Source organism: Phocoena sinus, chromosome 5 (assembly GCF_008692025.1).
Source record: "Phocoena sinus isolate mPhoSin1 chromosome 5, mPhoSin1.pri, whole genome shotgun sequence".
NCBI classification, from domain to species: Eukaryota; Metazoa; Chordata; class Mammalia; order Artiodactyla; family Phocoenidae; genus Phocoena; species Phocoena sinus.
In genome coordinates, this window is record NC_045767.1 from 36,365,411 (window position 1) to 36,386,973 (window position 21,563).

Below are 21,563 nucleotides of genomic sequence, written 5' to 3' on the forward strand. Positions count from 1 at the left end.
AGTAATTTTCTGCCTGAAGCAGTCTCCTCTTCACTTACATCCAGGTATGATTTTTTACTTCAGCTGTTAAAATGGGAGCTGGGAAACTACAGCCCATAGACCAAATCCAGTCCCCTACTTGTTTTATAAAGTTCTATTGTGCTAAAATGGCAAAGTTGGGTATTTGTAACAGAGGCCAATATGACTCACAATGCTGAAAAGATTTACTGTCTGATCCTTTACTGAAAAAAAATTTTGATCCATCTCCTAGAAGATCATTCCTGTACTATACCCCCTTTATTTTCTCTTTCAGGAATTGAGCTGCAATTTCATGAGTAACCTTCCAGCCCAAATTTCTCTATCACCTCAGATATAATCTGGGTGGACACCGTAAAATCAAAGAATCTTTGTATCTTAAATCAACTGAATTCCATCTTATTTTACTCCCTCTTCCCAGTAACATAGTAACTAAACTTGTTCTGTATACAGTACTCTTATTTTTTAAATAGCAAACATTTGATATTGGTCTATTTGGATTTTTCCTTCCTTCTTGAATTAGTTTTGGTAATTTATGTCTTTCTAGGAGTTTGTTTATTTCATCTAAGTTGTCTAATTTTTTAGCTTGAAGTTGTTTATAATATTTCCTTAACATTCTTTTAATTTCTGTAGGGTCTATAGTGATGTTTCCTCTTTCATTTCTGATTTTGGTGGTTTGTGTCTTCTCTCACTTTTCTTGGTCACTCTAGCTAAAAATTTATCCATTTTGTTGGCCTTCTCAAATAATCCATTTTTTGTTTCATTGATTTTCTTTAGTGTTTTACTATTTTCTATTTTATTATTTTCTACTCCAATCTTTTTAATTTCATACATCCTGCTTACTTTTGATTTGGCTTTCTTATCTTTTTCTAACTTTTTAAGATAGATGTTGTGATTGTCAATTTTAGATTATTTATTTCCTTCTAATATATATATATATTTTTTTCAACATCTTTATTGGGGTATAATTGCTTTACAATAGTGTGTTAGTTTCTGATTTATAACAAAGTGAATCAGCTATACATATACATGTGCTCCCATGTGTCCTCCCTCTTGCGTCTCCCTCCCTCCCACTCTCCCCCTCCCACCCCTCCAGGCTGTCCCAAAGCCCCGAGCTAATATCCCTGTGCCTTGCGGCTGCTTCCCCCTAGCTATCTACCTTACTACGTTTGTTAGTGTGTATATGTCCATGACTCTTTCTCGCCCTGTCAAAACTCACCCTTCCCCCTCCCCATATCCTCAAGTCCGTTCTCCAGTAGGTCTGCGCCTCTATTCCTGTCTTATCCCTAGGTTCTTCATGACATTTTTTCCCCTTAAATTCCATATATATGTGTTAGCATACGGTATTTGTCTTTGTCTTTCTGACTTACTTCACTCTGTATGACAGACTCTAGGTCTATCCATCTCATTACAAATAACTCAATTTCATTTCTTTTTAAGGCTGAGTAATATTCCATTGTGTATATGTGCCACATCTTCTTTATCCATTCGTCCGATGATGGGCGCTTAGGTTCTTTCCATCTCCGGGCTATTGTAAATAGAGCTGCAATGAACATTTTGGTACATGACTCTTTTTGAATTTTGGTTTTCTCAGGGTATATGCCCAGTAGTGGGATTGCTGGGTCATATGGTAATTCTATTTGTAGTTTTTTAAGGAACCTCCATACTGTTCTCCATAGTGGCTGAACCAATTCACATTCCCACCAGCAGTGCAAGAGTGTCCCCTTTTCTCCACACCCTCTCCAGCATTTATTGTTTCTAGATTTTTTGATGATGGCCATTCTGACTGGTGTGAGATGATATCTCATTGTAGTTTTGATTTGCATTTCTCTAATGATTAATGATGTTGAGCATTCTTTCATGTGTTTGTTGGCATTCTGTATATCTTCTTTGGAGAAATGTCTGTTTAGGTCTTCTGCCCATTTTTGGATGGGGTTGTTTGTTTTTTTGTTATTGAGCTGCAGGAGCTGCTTGTAAATTTTGGAGATTAATCCTTTGTCAGTTGCTTCATTTGCAAATGTTTTCTCCCATTCTGAGGGTTGTCTTTTGGTCTTGATTATGGTTTCCTTTGCTGTGCAAAAGCTTTGAAGTTTCATTAGGTCCCATTTGTTTATTTTTGTTTTTATTTCCATTACTCTAGGAGGTGGGTCAGAAAGGATCTTGCTGTGATTTATGTCATAGAGTGTTCTTCCTATGTTTTCCTCTAAGAGTTTGATAGTTTCTGGCCTTACATTTAGGTCTTTAATCCATTTTGAGCTTATTTTTGTGTATGGTGTTAGGGAGTGATCTAATCTCATACTTTTACATGTACCTGTCCAGTTTTCCCAGCACCATTTATTGAAGAGGCTGTCCTTTCTCCACTGTACATTCCTGCCTCCTTTATCAAAGATAAGGTGTCCATATGTGCGTGGGTTTATCTCTGGGCTTTCTATCCTGTTCCACTGATCTATCTTTCTGTTTTTGTGCCAGTACCATACTGTCTTGATTACTGTTGCTTTGTAGTATAGTCTGAAGTCAGGGAGCCTGATTCCTCCAGCTCCTTTTTTCGTTCTCAAGATTGCTTTGGCTATTCGGGGTCTTTTGTGTTTCCATACAAATTGCGAAATTTTTTGTTCTAGTTCTGTGAAAAATGCCAGTGGTAGTTTGATAGGGATTGCATTGAATCTGTAGATTGCTTTGGGTAGTAGAGTCATTTTCACAATGTTGATTCTTCCCATCCAAGAACATGGTATATCTCTCCATCTATTTGTATCATCTTTAATTTCTTTCATCAGTGTCTTATAATTTTCTGCATACAGGTCTTTCGTATCCTTAGGTAGGTTTATTCCTAGATATTTTATTCTTTTTGTTGCAATGGTAAATGGGAGTGTTTTCTTGATTTCACTTTCAGATTTTTCATCATTAGTATATAGGAATGCCAGAGATTTCTGTGCATTAATTTTGTATCCTGCTACTTTACCAAATTCATTGATTAGCTCTAGTAGTTTTCTGGTAGCATCTTTAGGATTCTCTATGTATAGTATCATGTCATCTGCAAACAGTGACAGCTTTACTTCTTCTTTTCCGATGTGGATTCCTTTTATTTCCTTTTCTTCTCTGATTGCTGTGGCTAAAACTTCCAAAACTATGTTGAATAAGAGTGGTGAGAGTGGGCAACCTTGTCTTGTTCCTGATCTTAGTGGAAATGCTTTCAGTTTTTCACCATTGAGGATGATGTTTGCTGTGGGCTTGTCATATATGGCCTTTATTATGTTGAGGAAAGTTCCCTCTATGCCTACTTTCTGGAGGGTTTTTATCATAAATGGGTGTTGAATTTTGTCGAAAGCTTTCTCTGCATCTATTGAGATGATCATATGGTTTTTCTCCTTCAATTTGTTAATATGGTTTATCACATTGATAGATTTGCGTATATTGAAGAATCCTTGCATTCCTGGAATAAACCCCACTTGATCATGGTGTATGATCCTTTTAATGTGCTGTTGGATTCTGTTTGCTAGTATTTTGTTGAGGATTTTTGCATCTATGTTCATCAGTGATATTGGCCTGTAGTTTTCTTTCTTTGTGACATCCTTGTCTGGTTTTGGTATCAAGGTGATGGTGGCCTCGTAGAAGGAATTTGGGAGTGTTCCTCCCTCTGCTATATTTTGGAAGAGTTCGAGAAGGATAGGTGTTAGCTCTTCTCTAAACGTTTGATAGAATTCACCTGTGAAGCCATCTGGTCCTGGGCTTTTGTTTGTTGGAAGATTTTTAATCACAGTTTCAATTTCAGTGCTTGTGATTGGTCTGTTCATATTTTCTATTTCTTCCTGATTCAGTCTTGGCAGGTTGTGCATTTCTAAGAATTTGTCCATTTCTTCCAGATTGTCCATTTTATTGGCATAGAGTTGCTTGTAGTAATCTCTCATGATTTTTTTTATTTCTGCAGTGTCAGTTGTTATTTCTCCTTTCTCATTTCTAATTCTATTGATTTGAGTCTTCTCCCTTTTTTTCTTGATGAGTCTGGCTAGTGGTTTATCTATTTTGTTTATCTTCTCAAAGAACCAGCTTTTAGTTTTATTGATCTTTGCTATTGTTTCCTTCATTTCTTTTTCATTTATTTCTGATCTGATTTTTATGATTTCTTTCCTTCTGCTAGCTTTGGGGTTTTTTTGTTCTTCTTTCTCTAATTGCTTGAGGTGCAAGGTTAGGTTGTTTATTCGAGATGTTTCCTGCTTCTTAAGGTGGGCTTGTATTGCTATAAACTTCCCCCTTAGAACTGCTTTTGCTGCATCCCATAGGTTTTGGGTCGTTGTGTCTCCATTGTCATTTGTTTCTAGGTATTTTTTTATTTCCTCTTTGATTTCTTCAGTGATCACTTCATTATTAAGTAGTGTATTGTTTAGCCTCCATGTGTTTGTATATTTTACAGATCTTTTCCTGTAATTGATATCTAGTCTCATGGCGTTGTGGTCAGAAAAGATACTTGATACAATTTCAATTTTCTTAAATTTACCAAGGCTTGATTTGTGACCCAAGATATGATCTATCCTGGAGAATGTTCCATGAGCACTTGAGAAAAATGTGTATTCTGTTGTTTTTGGATGGAGTGTCCTATAAATATCAATTAAGTCCATCTTGTTTAATGTATCATTTAAAGCTTGTGTTTCCTTATTTATTTTCATTTTGGATGATCTGTCCATGGGTGAAAGTGGGGTGTTAAAGTCCCCTACTATGAATGTGTTACTGTCAATTTCCCCTTTTATGGCTGTTAGTATTTGCCTTACGTATTGAGGTGCTCCTATGTTGGGTGCATAAATATTTACAATTGTTATATCTTCTTCTTGGATCGATCCCTTGATCATTATGTAGTGTCCTTCTTTATCCCTTTTAATAGTCCTTATTTTAAAGTCTATTTTGTCTGATATGAGAATTGCTACTCCAGCTTTCTTTTGGTTTCCATTTGCATGGAATATCTTTTTCCATCCCCTTACTTTCAGTCTGTATGTGTCTCTAGGTCTGAGGTGGGTCTCTTGTAGAGAGCATATATAAGGGTCTTGTTTTTGTATCCATTCAGCCAATCTGTGTCTTTTGGTGGGAGCATTTAGTCCATTTACATTTAAGGTAATTATCGATATGTATGTTCCTATTCCCATTTTCTATATTGTTTTGGGTTCGTTATTATAGGTCGTTTCCTTCTTTTGCATTTCTTATCTAGAGAAGTTCCTTTAGCATTTGTTGTAAAGCTGGTTTGGTGGTGCTGAACTCTCTCAGCTTTTGCTTGTCTGTAAAGGTTTTAATTTCTCCATCAAATCTGAATGAGATCCTTGCTGGGTAGAGTAGTCTTGGTTGCAGGTTTTTCTCCTTCATCACTTTCAGTATGTCCTGCCACTCCCTTCTGGCTTGTAGGGTTTCTGCTGAGAGATCAGCTGTTAACCTTATGGGGATTCCCTTGTGTGTTATTTGTTGTTTTTCCCTTGCTGCTTTTAATATGCTTTCTTTGTATTTAATTTTTGATAGTTTGATTAATATGTGTCTTGGCGTATTTCTCCTTGTATTTATCCTGTATGGGACTCTGTGTGCTTCCTGGACTTGATTAACTATTTCCTTTCCCATATTAGGGAAGTTTTCAACTATAATCTCTTCAAATATTTTCTCAGTCCCTTTCTTTTTTTCTTCTTCTTCTGGAACCCCTATAATTCGAATGTTGGTGCGTTTAATGTTGTCCCAGAGCTCTCTGAGACTGTCCTCAGTTCTTTTCATTCTTTTTTCTTTATTCTGCTCTGCAGTAGTTATTTCCACTACTTTATCTTCCAGGTCACTTATCCGTTCTTCTGCCTCAGTTATTCTGCTATTGATCCTATCTAGAGTACTTTTAATTTCATTTATTGCGTTGTTCATCGTTGCTTGTTTCATCTTTAGTTCTTGTAGGTCCTTGTTAACTGTTTCTTGCATTTTGTCCATTCTACTTCCAAGATTTTGGATCATCCTTACTATCATTATTCTGAATTCTTTTTCAGGTAGATTGCCTATTTCCTCTTCATTTGTTAGGTCTGGTGGGTTTTCATCTTGCTCCTTCATCTGCTGTGTGTTTTTCTGTCTTCTCATTTTGCTTATCTTACTGTGTTTGGGGTCTCCTTTTTGCAGGCTGCACGTTCGTAGTTCCCGTTGTTTTTGATGTCTGTCTCCAGTGGCTAAGGTTGTTTCAGCGGGTTGTGTAGGCTTCCGGGTGGAGGGGACTAGTGCCTGTGTTGTGCTGGATGAGGCTGGATCTTGTCTCTCTAGTGGGCAGGTTCACGTCTGGTGGTGTGTTTTGGGGTGTCTGTGGCCTTGTTATGATTTTCGGCAGCCTATCTGCTAATGGGTGGGGTTGTGTTCCTGTTTTGCTAGTTGTTTGGCATAGGTTGTCCAGCACTGTGGCTTGCTGGTCATTGAGTGAAGCTGGGTGCTGGTGTTAAGATGGAGGTCTCTGGGAGATTTCCACCGTTTAATATTATGTGGAGCTGGGAGGTCTCTTGTTGATCAGTGTCCTGAAGTTGGCTCTCCTACCTCAGAGGCAGAGCCCTGCCTCCTGGGCTGGAGCACCAAGAGCCTTTCATCCACACGGCTCAGAATAAAAGGGAGGAAAAGTAGAGAGAATTATTAGAAGTATGAGGAAAGAAAGTAGGAAAGGAGGAAAGGAAGGAAGGAAGAAAGAAGGAAAGAAAGGAGGGAGGGAGGGAGGAAGGAAGGAAGGAAGGAGGGAAAGAAGGAGAAAATGTAGAGAGAATTAGTAGAAGTATGAGGAAAGAAAGAGGGAAAGGAGGAAAGGAAGGAAGGAAGAAAGAAGCAAAGAAGGAAAGAAAGGAGGGAGGGAGGGAGGGAGGGAGGAAGGAAGGAAAGAAGGAGGGAAAGAAGGAGAAAATGTAGAGAGAATTAGTAGAAGTTTGAGGAAAGAGAGAAAGAAAGGAGGAAAGGAAGGAAGGAAGAAAGAAGCAAAGAAGGAAAGAAAGGAGGGAGGGAGGGAGGAAGGAAGGAAGGTAGGAGGGAAAGAAGGAGAAAATGTAGAGAGAATTAGTAGAAGTATGAGGAAAGAAAGAAGGAAAGGAGGAAAGGAAGGAAGGAAGAAAGAAGCAAAGAAGGAAAGAAAGGGAGGGAGGGGGGAAGGAAGGAAGGAAGGAGGGAAAGAAGGAGAAAATGTAGAGAGAATTAGTAGAAGTTTGAGGAAAGAAAGAAGGAGGAAAGGAGGAAAGGAAGGAAGGAAGAAAGAAGCAAAGAAGGGAAGAAAGGAGGGAGGGAGGGAGGGAGGAAGGGAGGAAGGAAGGAGGGAAAGAAGGAAAAAAGACAGAAAGAAAGAAGATACAGTAAAAATAAAATAAAGTATAATATAGTTATTGTACTAAAAAATATTTAGAAAGAAAAAAGAAAAAAAAAAAAAAAAGAACAGATAGAACCCTAGGACAAATGTTGGAAACAAAGCTATACAGAGAAAATCTTACACATAAGCATACACATACGTGTTCACAAAGAGAGGCAAAGGGGGAAAAATCATAAATCCTGCTCCCAGAGACCACCTCCTCAACCTGGGGTGATTCGCTGACTAAAGGAGGGAAGGAAGGAAGGAAAGAAAGAAAGAACGAAGGTAAAGTACAATAAAGTTATTACAATTAAAATTAATTATTAAGAAAAAAAAATTTTTTTAAAAAAAAAAAAACCATGGACGGATAGAGCCCTAGGACAAATGTTGGAAGCAAAGCTATACAGAGAAAATCTTACACAGAAGCATACACATACACGTTCACAAAGAGAGGCAAAGGGGGAAAAATCATAAATCCTGCTCCCAGAGACCACCTCCTCAACCTGGGGTGATTCGCTGTCTAAAGGAGGGAAGGAAGGAAGGAAAGAAAGAAAGAAAGAACGAAGGTAAAGTACAATAAAGTTATTACAATTAAAATTAATTATTAAGAAAAAAAAATTTTTTTTTTTTTAAAAAAAACCATGGACGGATAGAGCCCTAGGACAAATGTTGGAAGCAAAGCTATACAGAGAAAATCTTACACAGAAGCATACACATACGTGTTCACAAAGAGAGGCAAAGGGGGAAAAATCATAAATCCTGCTCCCAGAGACCACCTCCTCAATTTGGGGTGATTTGTTGTCTAAAGGAGGGAAGGAAGGAAGGAAAGAAAGAAAGAACGAAGGTAAAGTACAATAAAGTTATTACAATTAAAATTATTAAGAAAAAAAAAATTTTTTTTTTAAAAAAAAAAAAACCAAAAAAAAACCATGGACGGAGAGAGCCCTAGGACAACTGTTGGAAGCAAAGCTATACAGAGAAAATCTTACACAGAAGCATACACATACACGTTCACAAAGAGAGGCAAAGGGGGAAAAATCATAAATCCTGCTCCCAGAGACCACCCCCTCAACCTGGGGTGATTTGCTGTCTAAAGGAGGGAAGGAGGGAAGGAAAGAAAGAAAGAAAGAACGAAGGTAAAGTTCAATAAAGTTATTACAATTAAAATTAATTATTAAAAAAAAATTTTTTTTTTTTTTTTTAAAAAAAAAACCATGGACGGATAGAGCCCTAGGACAAATGGTGGAAGCAAGAGTATACAGACAAGATCTCACACAGAAGCATACACGCACACATTCACAAAAAGAGGAAAAGGGAAAAAAATCACAGATCTCGCTCCTAAATTCCCCCTCTTCAATTTGGGATCACTCCCTGTCTATTCAGGTATTCCACAATGCAGGGCACATCAAGTTGATTGTGGAGCTTCAATCCGCCGCCTCCGCGGCTGCCGGGAGAGACCTCCCCCTCTCCTCCCTGCTCTCACAGCTCACAGGAGCTCAGCTTTGTACCCGGCCCTGCCCCTGCGCGCAGATCGCTGGAGGGCGTCTGTTTTTTTGCTCAGACAGGACGGGGTTAAAGGAGCCGCTGATTCGGGAGCTCCGGCTCACTCAGGCCGGGGGTTGGGGGATGGGGGAAGGCGGGGCACTGCGTGCGGGGTGGGCCTGCGGCGGCAGAGGCGGCGTGACGCTGCGGCAGCGGCCGGCGTGACGCAGCACCGGCCTGAGACCCGCCGTGCCTACTCCCGGGGAAGTTGTCCCTGGATCCCGGGAACCTGGCAGTGGCGGCCTGCACAGGCTCCGCGGACGAGGGGCGCGGAGAGTGACCTGTGCTCGCACACAGCCCCCCTGGTGGCGGCAGCAGCAGCCCCAGCGTCTCCCGCCCGTCTCTGGGCTCCGCGGTTTCAGCCGCGGCTCGCGCCCGTCTCGGGGGCTCGCGCCCTCAGCCGCGGCTCGCGCCCGTCTCTGGGGTTCGCGCTTTTAGCCGCGGCTCGCACCCGTCTCTGGAGTTCCTTTAAGCAGCGCTCTTAAACCCCTCTCCTCGCGCACCAGGAAACAAAGAGGGAAGAAAAAGTCTCTTGCCTCTTCGGCCGGTGCAGGCTTTTCCCCGAACTCCCAGCTAGTCGTGGCGCACCAACCCCTTCAGGCTATGCTCAAGCCGCCAACCCCAGTCCTCTCCCTGAGCTCCGTCCAAAACCAAAACCCGAGCCTCAGCTCGCAGCCCCGCCCGCCCCGGCGGGTGAGCAGACAAGCCACTCGGGCTGGTGAGTGCTGGTCGGCACCGATCGTTTGTGCAGGAATCTCCCCGTTTTGCCCTCCGCACCCGTCGCTGTGCACCACTCCGCGGTCCCGAAGCTCCCCCCTCCGCCTCCCGCAGTCTCCGCCCGTGGAGGGGCTTCCTAGTGTGTGGAAACTTTTCCTCCTTCACAGCTCCCTCCCACTGATGCAGGTGCCGTCCTTATTCTTTTGTCTCTGTTTTTTCTTTTTTCTTTTGCCCTACCCAGGTACGTGGGGAGTTTCTTGCCTTTTGGGAGCTCTGAGGTCTTCTGCCAGCCTTCAGTAGGTGTTCTGTAGGAGTTGTTCCACGTGTAGATGTATTTCTGGTGTATCCGTGAGGAGGAAGGCGATCTCCACGTCTTACTCTTCCGCCATCTTCCCGCCGCTCCTAATATATTTTTAAACCTATAAATTTCCCTCTACACACATCGCATTCCTTTAACATTGATATATTCTGTTTTCATTTTTATTTACTTTAAGTCATGTTGTAATCCCCTTGCGTTTACCTCTTTAATTCATGATTACCATTTGCATGGTATATATTTTTTATCCTTTTATTTTTAGCCTGTTCATTTCACCTGAAGTGTGTTTCTTATAGACACCATATAGTTGGATATTTTTTTAATCCACTATGACAATCTTTGCCTTTTGATTTTAGTCCATTCACATTTAACATAATTACTGATATGGTTAGACTTATGTCTACCATTGCATTATTTCTTATTTGTCATATCTTTTTATTTTTCTGTTCTTACTCTACTGCTTCTTTTGTTTTAACCAAGTATTTTTAGTGTATTATTTTAATTTCTCTGTTAATATTTTAGCTGTATTTTAGAGGCTTTAGTGTGAATGGTTTCTCTAGGAATTACCATAATCACCTTCAACTTTTTACAGTCTACTTCAGTTTAATATTGACGTAATTTGGTATTATATAGCAGCTTTGAGCCAATATACCTCTATATACTATAAACTCAACAATATTTTGTTATTCTTATTGCTTTTAAAAATCTTAAGCTTTTTTTAAAAAAATTGAGATGAAATGAGAAAAACATATACACAATCTTTTATACTTAGACATTTATTTATCATTTTCAGTGCCCTTTATTCTTTCTTATTGGTTCAAATTACCTTGTGTCATTTCCTTTCAACTTAAAGATTTTCTTTAGTATTTCCTCAGCAAAGATGAGTTCTCTTTATTTATTTATTTATTTATTTGTCTGAGAATGTCTTTATTTAAGCTTCATTTTGAAGGATGGTTTTACTGGGTATAACATTCTTGATTGACAGTTTTTTTTTTTTTCTGTACTTCTGAAATGTCACTTTACTGCCTTCTGGCCTCCGTTTTTCCTGATGAAAATGTTGCTATTAATTGTATTATTGTCCCCATACGTAATGAGTCATTTCTCTTGCCACTTGCAAGATTTTTGCTTTGTCTTTGGCTGTCTTTGGTTTCATTAAATTTGGAAATTTGGACATTATATTTTCAAATATTTTCTCCCCCTTTATCTCTCTCTCTTCTCCTCCTGGGACTCCCCTTATGCATATGTTAATACTCTTGATGGTATTCCATTGCTATCTGAGGCTCTGTTTATGTTTTTCTTCATTCCTTTTTTCTTGTTGTTCTTCAGATTGATTAATCTCTATTGATCTATTTTCAAGTTTGTTGATATTTTCTTTCACAAGCTCAAATATGCTGTTGAACCTCTCCAGTGAATTTTTCATTTCAGTTGTTGTACGTTTCAATTCTAGATTTTCTTTTATTAAAAAAATGGAAGTTGGCCTGCCTAAAGTTATGGAGCTGCATTAGATAATCTCTTATAATTTTTTAAATTCAATTTATTTAAACTAAAAACAAAAACAGTTCACCCATTTCTCTCATGCCCATTTTCATTTTAAAGTAAATTTTATCTCTTTATTGATATTCTCTATTAAATGACACCTTTTTATTGTATTTTAATTATTTATACATATTTATTATAGCTGTTTTGAACACTTTGTAAATCCAACACCTGGACTCACTCAATATCTCTTGATTGCTTTTTTCCTGAGTATGTATCATACTTTCATGTTTCTTTGCACATCTAGTAAATTTGGTTGAAAATTAAACATTTTAATTACACATTATTGCAACTTTGAATTCAGTTTTATTTTTTAGGGTTTTTCTTGTTATTATTATTGTTATTTTGGTAATTCTCGTGTACTTAAACTATGGATTTTAACCTGCCCCATGGTTTGCAGCAGCCAATGGTTCTTATCAGTTTTTTGTTTGTTTATTTTTTTGTTGTTAGCCTATCTTCCTAGCGGTTTCCCTTTTGTCTGCATAGCTTAGTATTCACCTAATGATTTTCAAGAGACATTGTGTTCTGGCCAATAAGTCTTCCACCCTCTGCCAGGTGATCTGTAGGTGGGTTGAAGAATGCATTTAAAGTTGCTGCTAGTACTCAGATCTCACATCATTTTTCTCTTTTTGCCATACTCCTTGAGTCTTCCCTGCATTTGCATACTTGCCCAACTAGCCATGGATATGTAGAGAATTTATTTCAACCATTCAATACCTCTTTCATATCCAATATCTCCCAGTCACATTTTTGGCTGGTCTGCCACTTGCCTCAACTTGGACTGCAACCTCAAACTAGCAAAACTGCATGTTTTCTCTGTCCATTCCCAAACCAGTCTGCCACTTTTAGCCAGCAAGGTCATGGGTTTTCTGCCTCCACTCCATATCAAATCCACTCCACCTCCTCTGGCAGGAAAGCTGCTGGTTTTTACTTCCAACTCCATGCTGGTATAACTAGTTTTTCCCAACTGAGCTGAAGTGGGGGAGAAGGGTGAGAAGAATGGTAGCAATCCCAAGCAGGAAGGCCTCAGACTCTCAGTGATCCTACCCAAAACTCTAGCATTTTTTTCAAGAATAACTGCTTCTCAATTTGATAACTGCCTTTGGTCAGTTTTCAAGGTCCTGAAATGGTTGCTTTTATTATTTTATACAGTTTTATATGTAGACTTTTTAATTGAAATAAACTGTCAACTTCTTCATGTTATCATTGTTGGAAATCCTATATCCAACTTATTTTTATGTCCCCTGATTTAGCAATTTTGATTGGGTATTTGTTATACAATCAAACACTTGTTTAGACCAACCTACATGTTTACAATTCTTTTTGTTCATTTTTCCTTCCTTTATAGTCCTATGTCCTTATTCCTAAAGCATATCTTCTAATAGTTTTTCTGCCAGTAAAAATGGAATATATTCTTAGATATATTTGCTTGACAATATCTTTCATTTGTCCTTTTCTTGAATGATAGTTTAACTTGCTGCAGAATTCAACATTGGATATTTTATCTCTGTATTTTGAAGACCTTATTTCATTATCTTCCAGCTTCTGTTGTTGCTGTTGAGAATTGAGAATCTGCTCTAATGTTTATTTCTTTATGACTAATCTATATTTTTCCCTCTAGATTCTTTAAGGCATTATTTTTGTTTTTGCTGATCTGTAGTTTCTCAACATTGTGTCTAAGTATCTATTTATTTTTATTTAATCCTGGTGAGAATTTATTTTACTTCCTGTGTCCAAATCAATACAGAATTGATTATGATTTTAATCAATTCTATAAATTTGTTAAGCCAATTTTCTTCTCAAATATTGTCTCTTTTTTACTCTTTCTATTCTGTTTCTGCAATTACTATTAGATATATTTTACATCTTTTCCAAAATCTAAATATCTCATATTTTCCATCTCATTTTTCTTGTTATGCTACATTCTAGGTAATTTCCTCATATCTACCAGTTTACCATATTTCTCTTTTCAGCTGTATCTAGCCTGCTGTTTAAGGTATCTAGTGATTTTTAAAATTTCAGTAATTATTTATGGTTTCTTTCTAAATGTTGTATTTGAGTCTTTTACAATGCTTCCAGGTATTTCTTTTCTTATGTCTTAAGTATTTTTTTAATTGTCTTGAGTTTCTTTGAAAATACATATTTTATATTGGCTATCTACTGGTTCTGTTAGCTGAAGTTTTTGGATATCTAAGCCCATTCTTTGTTGTATCTATCAACTTTTGTTCATGGGGATTACTTCTTATTTTGTAAGTTTTTATTATAAATTCAGATTCAGTGGGGTTTGTCGTTGAGACTTTATGCAGTCTGGAATCAGGAGTGTCTATTAGTGATATTTTGAACTAGCATCTACCAAGTGCCCTAGGCATAGTTCCATGGGAAGATACATTTTATTCCAAATTCAGGGTTTGGGGCTTCCTAAACCATACAAATCATGTAGATTTGAGCCCCAAACATAAGTTAGTTGAGGCCTGTATGAACTCTCAGAAGTGATTTTGCCACCCAGAGACCAGCTAAGACAAACAATCTGCTTTGTCTTCTCCCTTTGTCAGTAGAATAATAATTTCTGGTTCATTCTTTTAGTAAGAGTTCAGTCCTTTAAGTATTCCAATTTTGTGGAGTGGTTACAGTCAGAGAGGAGGGGACAAGAATCTTGTTTCTAACTTCCTGCCTTGAGTTTGTCAAAATTCTCCTCTTTTACCCTTGACAGATTGGTGCACCAAAAAGGAGTCACAGCTAAAGAATACACTTAAGCTGTTTCAAGGACCTGAAAAAAAAATTAGAAATTATGATTCATAGTAAATGAAGGTAGCTATTTAATTTGCAGATGACAGTTTGCAGTATCACCTTCTGTCCTTTATAGAAATCTATGAATTCCCTCTGTGAGTAGGGACTTTCCTTAGTACCTAGTTGACAGAAATAATATGTCTACTACCTTATCATTACTCATCCTGTCCACCTCTACTTCCTATACATAATCTAAGATACTTTTCATTCTCTCAAAGACAAGGTTTACTTTTTGCTCAGCCTTTGTCCCCTTTAATAATTTACACCCAAACATCAACTGAGTTATCCTTTCAATACAAATACTTAGTCTGCTGCCATGAAAAAATGTGGCACACTGTTTGTGACCACCTAGAGGGGTGGAATAGGGAGGGTAGGAGGGAGGGAGACGCAAGTGGGAAGAGATATGGGGACATATGTATATGTATAACTGATTCACTTTGTTATAAAGCAGAAACTAACACACCATTGTAAAGCAATTATACTCCAATAAAGATGTTAAAAAAAAATGTGGCACACTTCCACTATGATCTTCAATAAATTTGAGAACTCATCACAACAAAACATATTCCTGGTGAAAAATCTACTTTAAAATATAAAATGAAGTAAATCTCTTCATATTGCCATGACATTTTAAAAATGTCATATATTATGAGAAAGCTTAGCACTTTAAAGGATTCACATATAGTTTAAAACTATTTTTTAATAAAAATACTTTTTTTTAGATTGACAAGGACTTTGGAATATATGTTAAACAGACATTTCTTTAACCACACTAGCAAGCAACATTAGTGTACATTATGTATCATTATATAGGATTGGCTATTAATATATTCGATGAAATCAAATTCCTCTCATATGTATATATCTATGTCTAGGTAGATATATAGACATGCACTTTTTTATATTTCAGGAGCTATACTTTTTATGGTATGGTGTGTAACCTGGTCATTCTCAGGCCCTGAAGTTCTTCCTGATGGAAGTTTATTTGGACTGTTAATTATCTTTTATGGTGCTGTTATTGGTGGGAAACTTTTGGAAATCATTAGAATACCTTCAGTGCCTCAACTTCCCCCTATTCTTGGTAAGTGAATAATTAGCTCTCATTTTTTTGTCATTGACCACATGTAAATTATGACTATATTCTAGTCAGAGTAGATATAATTTAGAACTATTTCAATGTAATATGATCTATATAGCTTTTTTATATGTGTACTTATTATATATGTGTAAATATAGCTTGTTTATAGAAGTATTTATTCTCTATACACACACAGATTTTTCCTGAAATATATTTTAAAATACTTTAAATATACTCAGTATATGATTCTTGTTGCTTTATCATTTAATAGGACATTTTTTACTTAACTTTACATATATTGTAGAAAAGGAAAAATTTGAAAAAAACTGAATTTTTCTGTAGATAACCTAATTCAAATACAATTACAAGATTCAAATGTTATAGTGACTAGGGCACCAAAAGGTTTTATAGTTTTTGGGTGAGCTGTTTGAGCATCTCCACTATGTATATTCATCAATGCATCACCTGCCTAAACAATGGTACCCCCTATTTCTTCATCACCATTATTATAATTCTCCAGGCAGAGGAAAATTAGTGGAAGAACTTCTATCAGAAGTGCATTATATCTTCTAAGTATTCAATACATTCAAATATTTAGTTACTGTCAATAGAGGTAATCACTCTCGCTTAACTCTAACACCCTTTCTGTGTTCAAAACACCCATTCAGCACCTCCCAAGTATTTACTGAATCTTTTTTCCTCCTCTCCAAAACTTCCGCTTTTGTCCTAGCTCAGCCTCTTTGTTTCTAACCATTCCATGGACTATGGCAGAGCTTTCTATCTGGTATCTCCTTCAGTTTTATGTCTATCTAATTTGCCAAGGCCATCACATAGAAGATACAAGACTCATTATCTCACTTCCTGCCTAAAACTTTCCCATGGTGCCTTACTCTGCCAAAACAGGGGAGGGTAGAGGGTAGGGGTAGCTTTCCATGATCTGGCCCCTCCAGCCCATTCCCCACTCCCATCCTACTCCTTTATGTTCCAGCAATACTGAATTGCTTGTTGCACCCCATTGACATATATCATTTCTTATATCCATTCCTTGATTTATGCTGTTCCCTCTACTTGCATGTAACCTGCCCTTCACCAAAGTAGCGAGAGACATAGTGTGTTTGAAGAAGGGAAATTAAACATTTCTGTTTTCTCTCTTGGGAAAATGAACTGAATCAGACATGGTTTATTTTCTTTCTTCTAAGGGATGTTACTGGCTGGTTTTACCATTAGGAATGTTCCATTCCTCAGTGATCACGTCTATATTAGTAACACAATGTCTTCAACTTTAAGAAACACTGCCCTTACCATTATTCTAGTGCAAGCTGGGCTTGGACTCGATCCACAGGTAGATTTCCAATTATACCTTGAGTATAGTTATTTTCAATATTAGAGGCTGGTGGAAAAGAAAAAGAGGCAGAATTTTTCTTACAGCTGTTCCAGGTAGAGCAAAACTAAGACAAAGAACAAAGATTTTGTAGAAACATGGACACCTTAATTTCTACTTCTGGTTATATTACTGATATGAAAAGAAATCTCTGTGATATAAGATCTCTATTGGAGATAATCTTTAATTATTTACATAGAGATAAATGTCCCTTATGCAACATTTGTATCATTTTAGAGTTGTGGCTCTTCTGTGAAGAACTATTTACTTTTCTGTTAACAAAGGATAAGGTCATCCTGTAAAAGGTTATTGCTTTGGTTTTGTTTTCTCAGAATGATTAAGAATTTCAATAATACTATTGTTTCATGATTTTTTCCCACAGAGCTTGTTCCTGATTATCTTTACATTTTTGTAAAAGCTAATCTTTTCAAATATTTCTTAAAATATTACTGTCTAGGGATCATAAATCTATTGGGGTTTTTAAAGATGGATATTCATGAATATACCAGCTATTCAGGATATAACAAACGTGGCAAATATATAAGACTGGTGGAAGTATCTTAAGAGCATAAATAATTATAGACAGTGATAATTTATTGTATTATCCAGTAGAAAATTTGAACCAATAAGAAAATTTTAAAGTTTTCCCTTTCAGTTAATTATGCAGTTTTTAAGTGATTTTCTCTTTTGGCATAATTATTACTGCTAATCAAACAGTTCATCCCTACAAGTTAACTGATGGAGGTAAACCTACAGGTTACTTTCATTATACTATTTACTAGGAAGATTAAGGGAGGTAGAAATAGTTATTTAATCACAGAGAAATAGGTCATTTTTAATAATTAAAATACAAGTGTTTTATAAACTATGAAATAGTTTATAATCTAATATATGATGACATAAAATGAGCTGCATTAGCATTTAAAGCCCAATGTGACATCTGGAATGTATTTCAATATTTGCTTAAACTAATTTTCTTATTGCCCAGTATAGGTTTGTCTAAATGTGACTATGTTTATATTTCAGGCTTTGAAGCATTTGAAAGGAGTTTGTTTAAGATTGTCTATGGGTCCATGCCTCATAGAGGCATGTTCAGCTGCTGTTGTTTCCCACTTCCTTATGAATTTTCCCTGGCAATGGGGATTTCTATTAGGGTAACTTTTTTCTCATTTTTCTCTATGAAAATATTCAGTTAAAATTCATGGTTTTAAATTATTGAAATATTCAGAATATTATATAGACAAGATTATCATTAAAATTATTTTCACAATGGTAGAAAACCTTGGAAATCAGTTGGTCAGAAACAGAGCCATGTCCTAAATCTACTATATCCTTAACAAATATTCATAGTCTCTAAATGCTTAATGCCAAGATAATTCACGTCATCAATTTATTTTTTCCTCCTATACTGTAATCTATCTCTATTTTTAACCTATCTAATGACTTCTTCCTTATATACCGTATGTACATAGATATAAAATCTGTATCTATTATATATAATATATGTATTATATATGAAAGATATTTTGTATAGATGTAGATATTATAACAAAAAACAGCAAACACTATTTTCCTAGATCCAATGTCCCAACTATTATTATCCACCATCCATTTCCCTTCATGTCCAAATTCCTCAGAATAATAGTCTATAATCATTATCTCTGTATCCTGAGCTTCTTTTCATTTTTCAATCCATTTAACTTTTGCCTCCACTTATCCATTCCAGTGGATGCCATGTGCATTTCTAAAAGATAAGGGCATTCTCTAACTAAATTAACAACAATTTCTTATTATCCTTAGGTGATTTTTAAAAAAATTTTGATCTACTCAGTATTTGGTGGAATCTTTGAATCAAAGGATTGTGTATCCATTTTTTTGTCCAGGTCTTGAATATATCTTTTATCTCTCCTCAGTTCTCTTTTATTATGTCCTTTTGTAACTCCCCCCTCCATATCTATTAAGTTTTTCTTTATATTTCTCATCTGCTTGCCTTTGCAGTACACACTGGAAAATTTTCTCTGCTCAGTTCTCTAGCTTATTAACTCACTCTACAGTTATGTCCCTATCACCTATTTATTTATTTAACTTTGGCAATTAATTGCTAATTTCTAAGAAAAATAGTTAAATGCTATGAACAGATAGAGTATACTTTCATGATTCTGAGGATATTTAGTTATTCTGAAGTCATGTTCTTGTTGTTCTCTTTTTAGTATATCTCTTTCCTTGGGTATAAATTATTCCATTTGATGAACATCGTGCCTCAATTCAAAGTGTTGGCTTTCCCCAAACATTTGGTGATACTTTAATGGGTACTCATTTTTTAAATTGAAACTTCCTATTAACCTGTGCTTTGTTTTATCTGTTTGCTATTGCCTTCTTGCAGGAAATAGGCCAGTCATGCTACCAAGCAAGTTTCCTTAGAAGCCCAGGCTGAGATTAAGATTTTTCTTTGGCCACACCTCGTGGCTTGTGGGATCTTAGTTCCCCACCCAGAGATTGAACCTGGGCCACAGCAGTGAAAGTGCCAAGTCCTAACCACTGGACTCCCAGGGAATTCCCTAAGATTCTTAGGCAAATGATTTATTAAGGGAGCTCTCAGTAGAAACCTCTGAGTGAAGAAAGACAGATAGGAGTGTGGGAAAAGTCAGTGGTTCCAAAACTTTGCTACCCCTTAAAATCACCTGGGGAGTTTTTGAAAATCCCAGAACTTAGAGGAGTGATGTCAGCAAGATGGCAGAATAGGAAACTCCAGGCTCACTTTCCCACATAGAGACACTCTCATAACAATATGAGGACCAGATTACCTTTATGGTAACTCCAGAAACCACTTGAGAGGTTATATATAGCATTCCATGCAAGCACAGTGCCAAGAAGAGGCACAATGGAGCAATTAGAACATTCCATTGCACTTACCCACCATACCCCACGTCCCTCCTACAGAGCAAGGGCAATCAGGAGGAAACTCCCAATTTTTGAGTTTTCCCTCAGGAAAAGAAAAAGCTGGAACATGTGTCTCATATTCTGGCTTTTAAAGAGGCTGCCCAAGGCACTGGTTTCTGTCTCATCTGACTTGGAACACTGACAGAAAAGAGAGTGGCACATTTTAGATGCCCGAGGTCCACTGAGAACAAAGGCGAGTCTTGTGCATTGCTTTACTCCGGAGATATTGATTGCAGTACTGCTGATAGATACCTGGGGTTACTCTGGAGTAGGAAAAAGCCAAAGTCCAGCTGGAGATAATGCCCCAAAGCCTGGAGAAGGCACATTCCAGAAAGGTTTGAGAGACTCCCAGAATCGTTAGCTGGGATGATTGGTGAAGGTCTTTCCCTAGTGAAGAATTTCATGAAGACCAGGCGAGGTGGCTGTTTTCTCAAATATCCAATTTCCAACAAAAGATAACAAGGCATACAAAGAAACAGGGACTCAGGGCTCAATCAAAGGAACAAAATAAAATTCCAGAAACCAACCCTAAACAAATGGAAATGTATTACTCAACAAAGAATTCAAAATAACCATCATAAAAATGCTCAGTGAGCTCAAAGATGTTGCAGACATCTAAAAGAAGCCAGGAAAATGATGCATGAACAAAGTGAGAATACCAACAAGGATATAGAAACTATGAAAAAAAGAACCAAAAATAAATGCTGGAGCTGTAGAATATGATAACTTGAAAAATTGACTAGAGGGGATCAATAGCAGACTGGATCGGATGAAAAAAAAGAATCGGTGAACTTGAAGACAGGTTATTTGAAATTATAGAATCAGTGGAGCAAAAAAAAAAGCAAGGAAAGTGAAGAGATCCTAAGGGACCTGTGGGATGCCATTTAACGGGCCAACCTATGCATTATGGGAGTTTCAGAAAGAGAAGAGAGAAATAAATAGTCAGAAATCCTATTTGAAGAAATAATGGGCCAAAACCTCCAAATTTGAGGAAGGAAATGGACATACAAATTCAAGATGATCAAAAAACTCCCATTAAGATAAAACCAAAGAAACCTACACTGAAACACATTGTACTCAGCTGTCAAAAGTCACAGAAAGTGAGAATCTTAAAAACAACAAGAGAAAAGCAAGAGCTCCCTTAAGATAATAGTTGGATTTTTCAGTGGAAACCTTGCAGTCCAGAAGGGAATGGGACGATACATCCAAAATGCTGAAAGGAAAAAAAATGGCCAACCAAGAATACTATATCTAGCAAACCACATGTAAAAACTTCATGACGTTGAATTTGACAATGATTTCTTGGATATGACACTAAAAGCACAGGCAACAAAAGCAAAACTAAGTGGGACTGCATAAAACTTAAAAACTTCTGCACAGCAAAGGAAACAACTAACAAAGTGAAAAGGCATCCCACAGAATGGGAGAAAATAATTGCAAACCATATATCTGAAAAGAGATCAATATTCAGAGTATGTAAAGAACTACAACTTAACAAATTTTAAAAAATAACTAAATAATGGGCAAAGGATTTGAATAGACATTTCTATAAAGGACATATACAAATGGCCAACAAGCATCTGAAAGTACTCAACATTTATAATCATTAGAAAAATGCAAATCAAACCACAATGAGATAACACCTCATACCCATTAGGATAGTTACTATTTTTTAAAAAGCTAGAAAATAACAAGTGTTGACACAGACGTGGAGAAATTGGAACATTCGTGCACTGCTTTTGGGAACATAAAATGGGCAGCTGCTATGGAAAATAGTTTGGAGTTTCCTCAAAAAACTGAAATTAAAATTACCATTTAATCCAATAATGCCACTTCTGGGTATATATCCAGAACAACTGAAAGTAGGATCTCAAAGAGATATTTGCACACCCATGTTCACTGCAACATAATTCACAATAGCCAAGAGGTAGAGGCAGCC

General features: G+C 37.0%; 1 protein-coding gene across 1 annotated transcript in view; it reads left to right on the forward strand.

Moving 5' to 3' along the window:
* The window catches only part of SLC9B1 (solute carrier family 9 member B1), a 71,959-nt gene that overhangs the window by 29,773 nt on the left and 20,623 nt on the right, over positions 1-21,563 (forward strand). Inside the window, exons 4-6 of the mRNA XM_032633473.1 lie at positions 15,136-15,306; positions 16,503-16,645; positions 17,711-17,838. Of these exons, the coding sequence (XP_032489364.1) occupies positions 15,136-15,306; positions 16,503-16,645; positions 17,711-17,838 (442 nt within the window). The remainder of the gene's footprint in view (positions 1-15,135; positions 15,307-16,502; positions 16,646-17,710; positions 17,839-21,563) is intronic.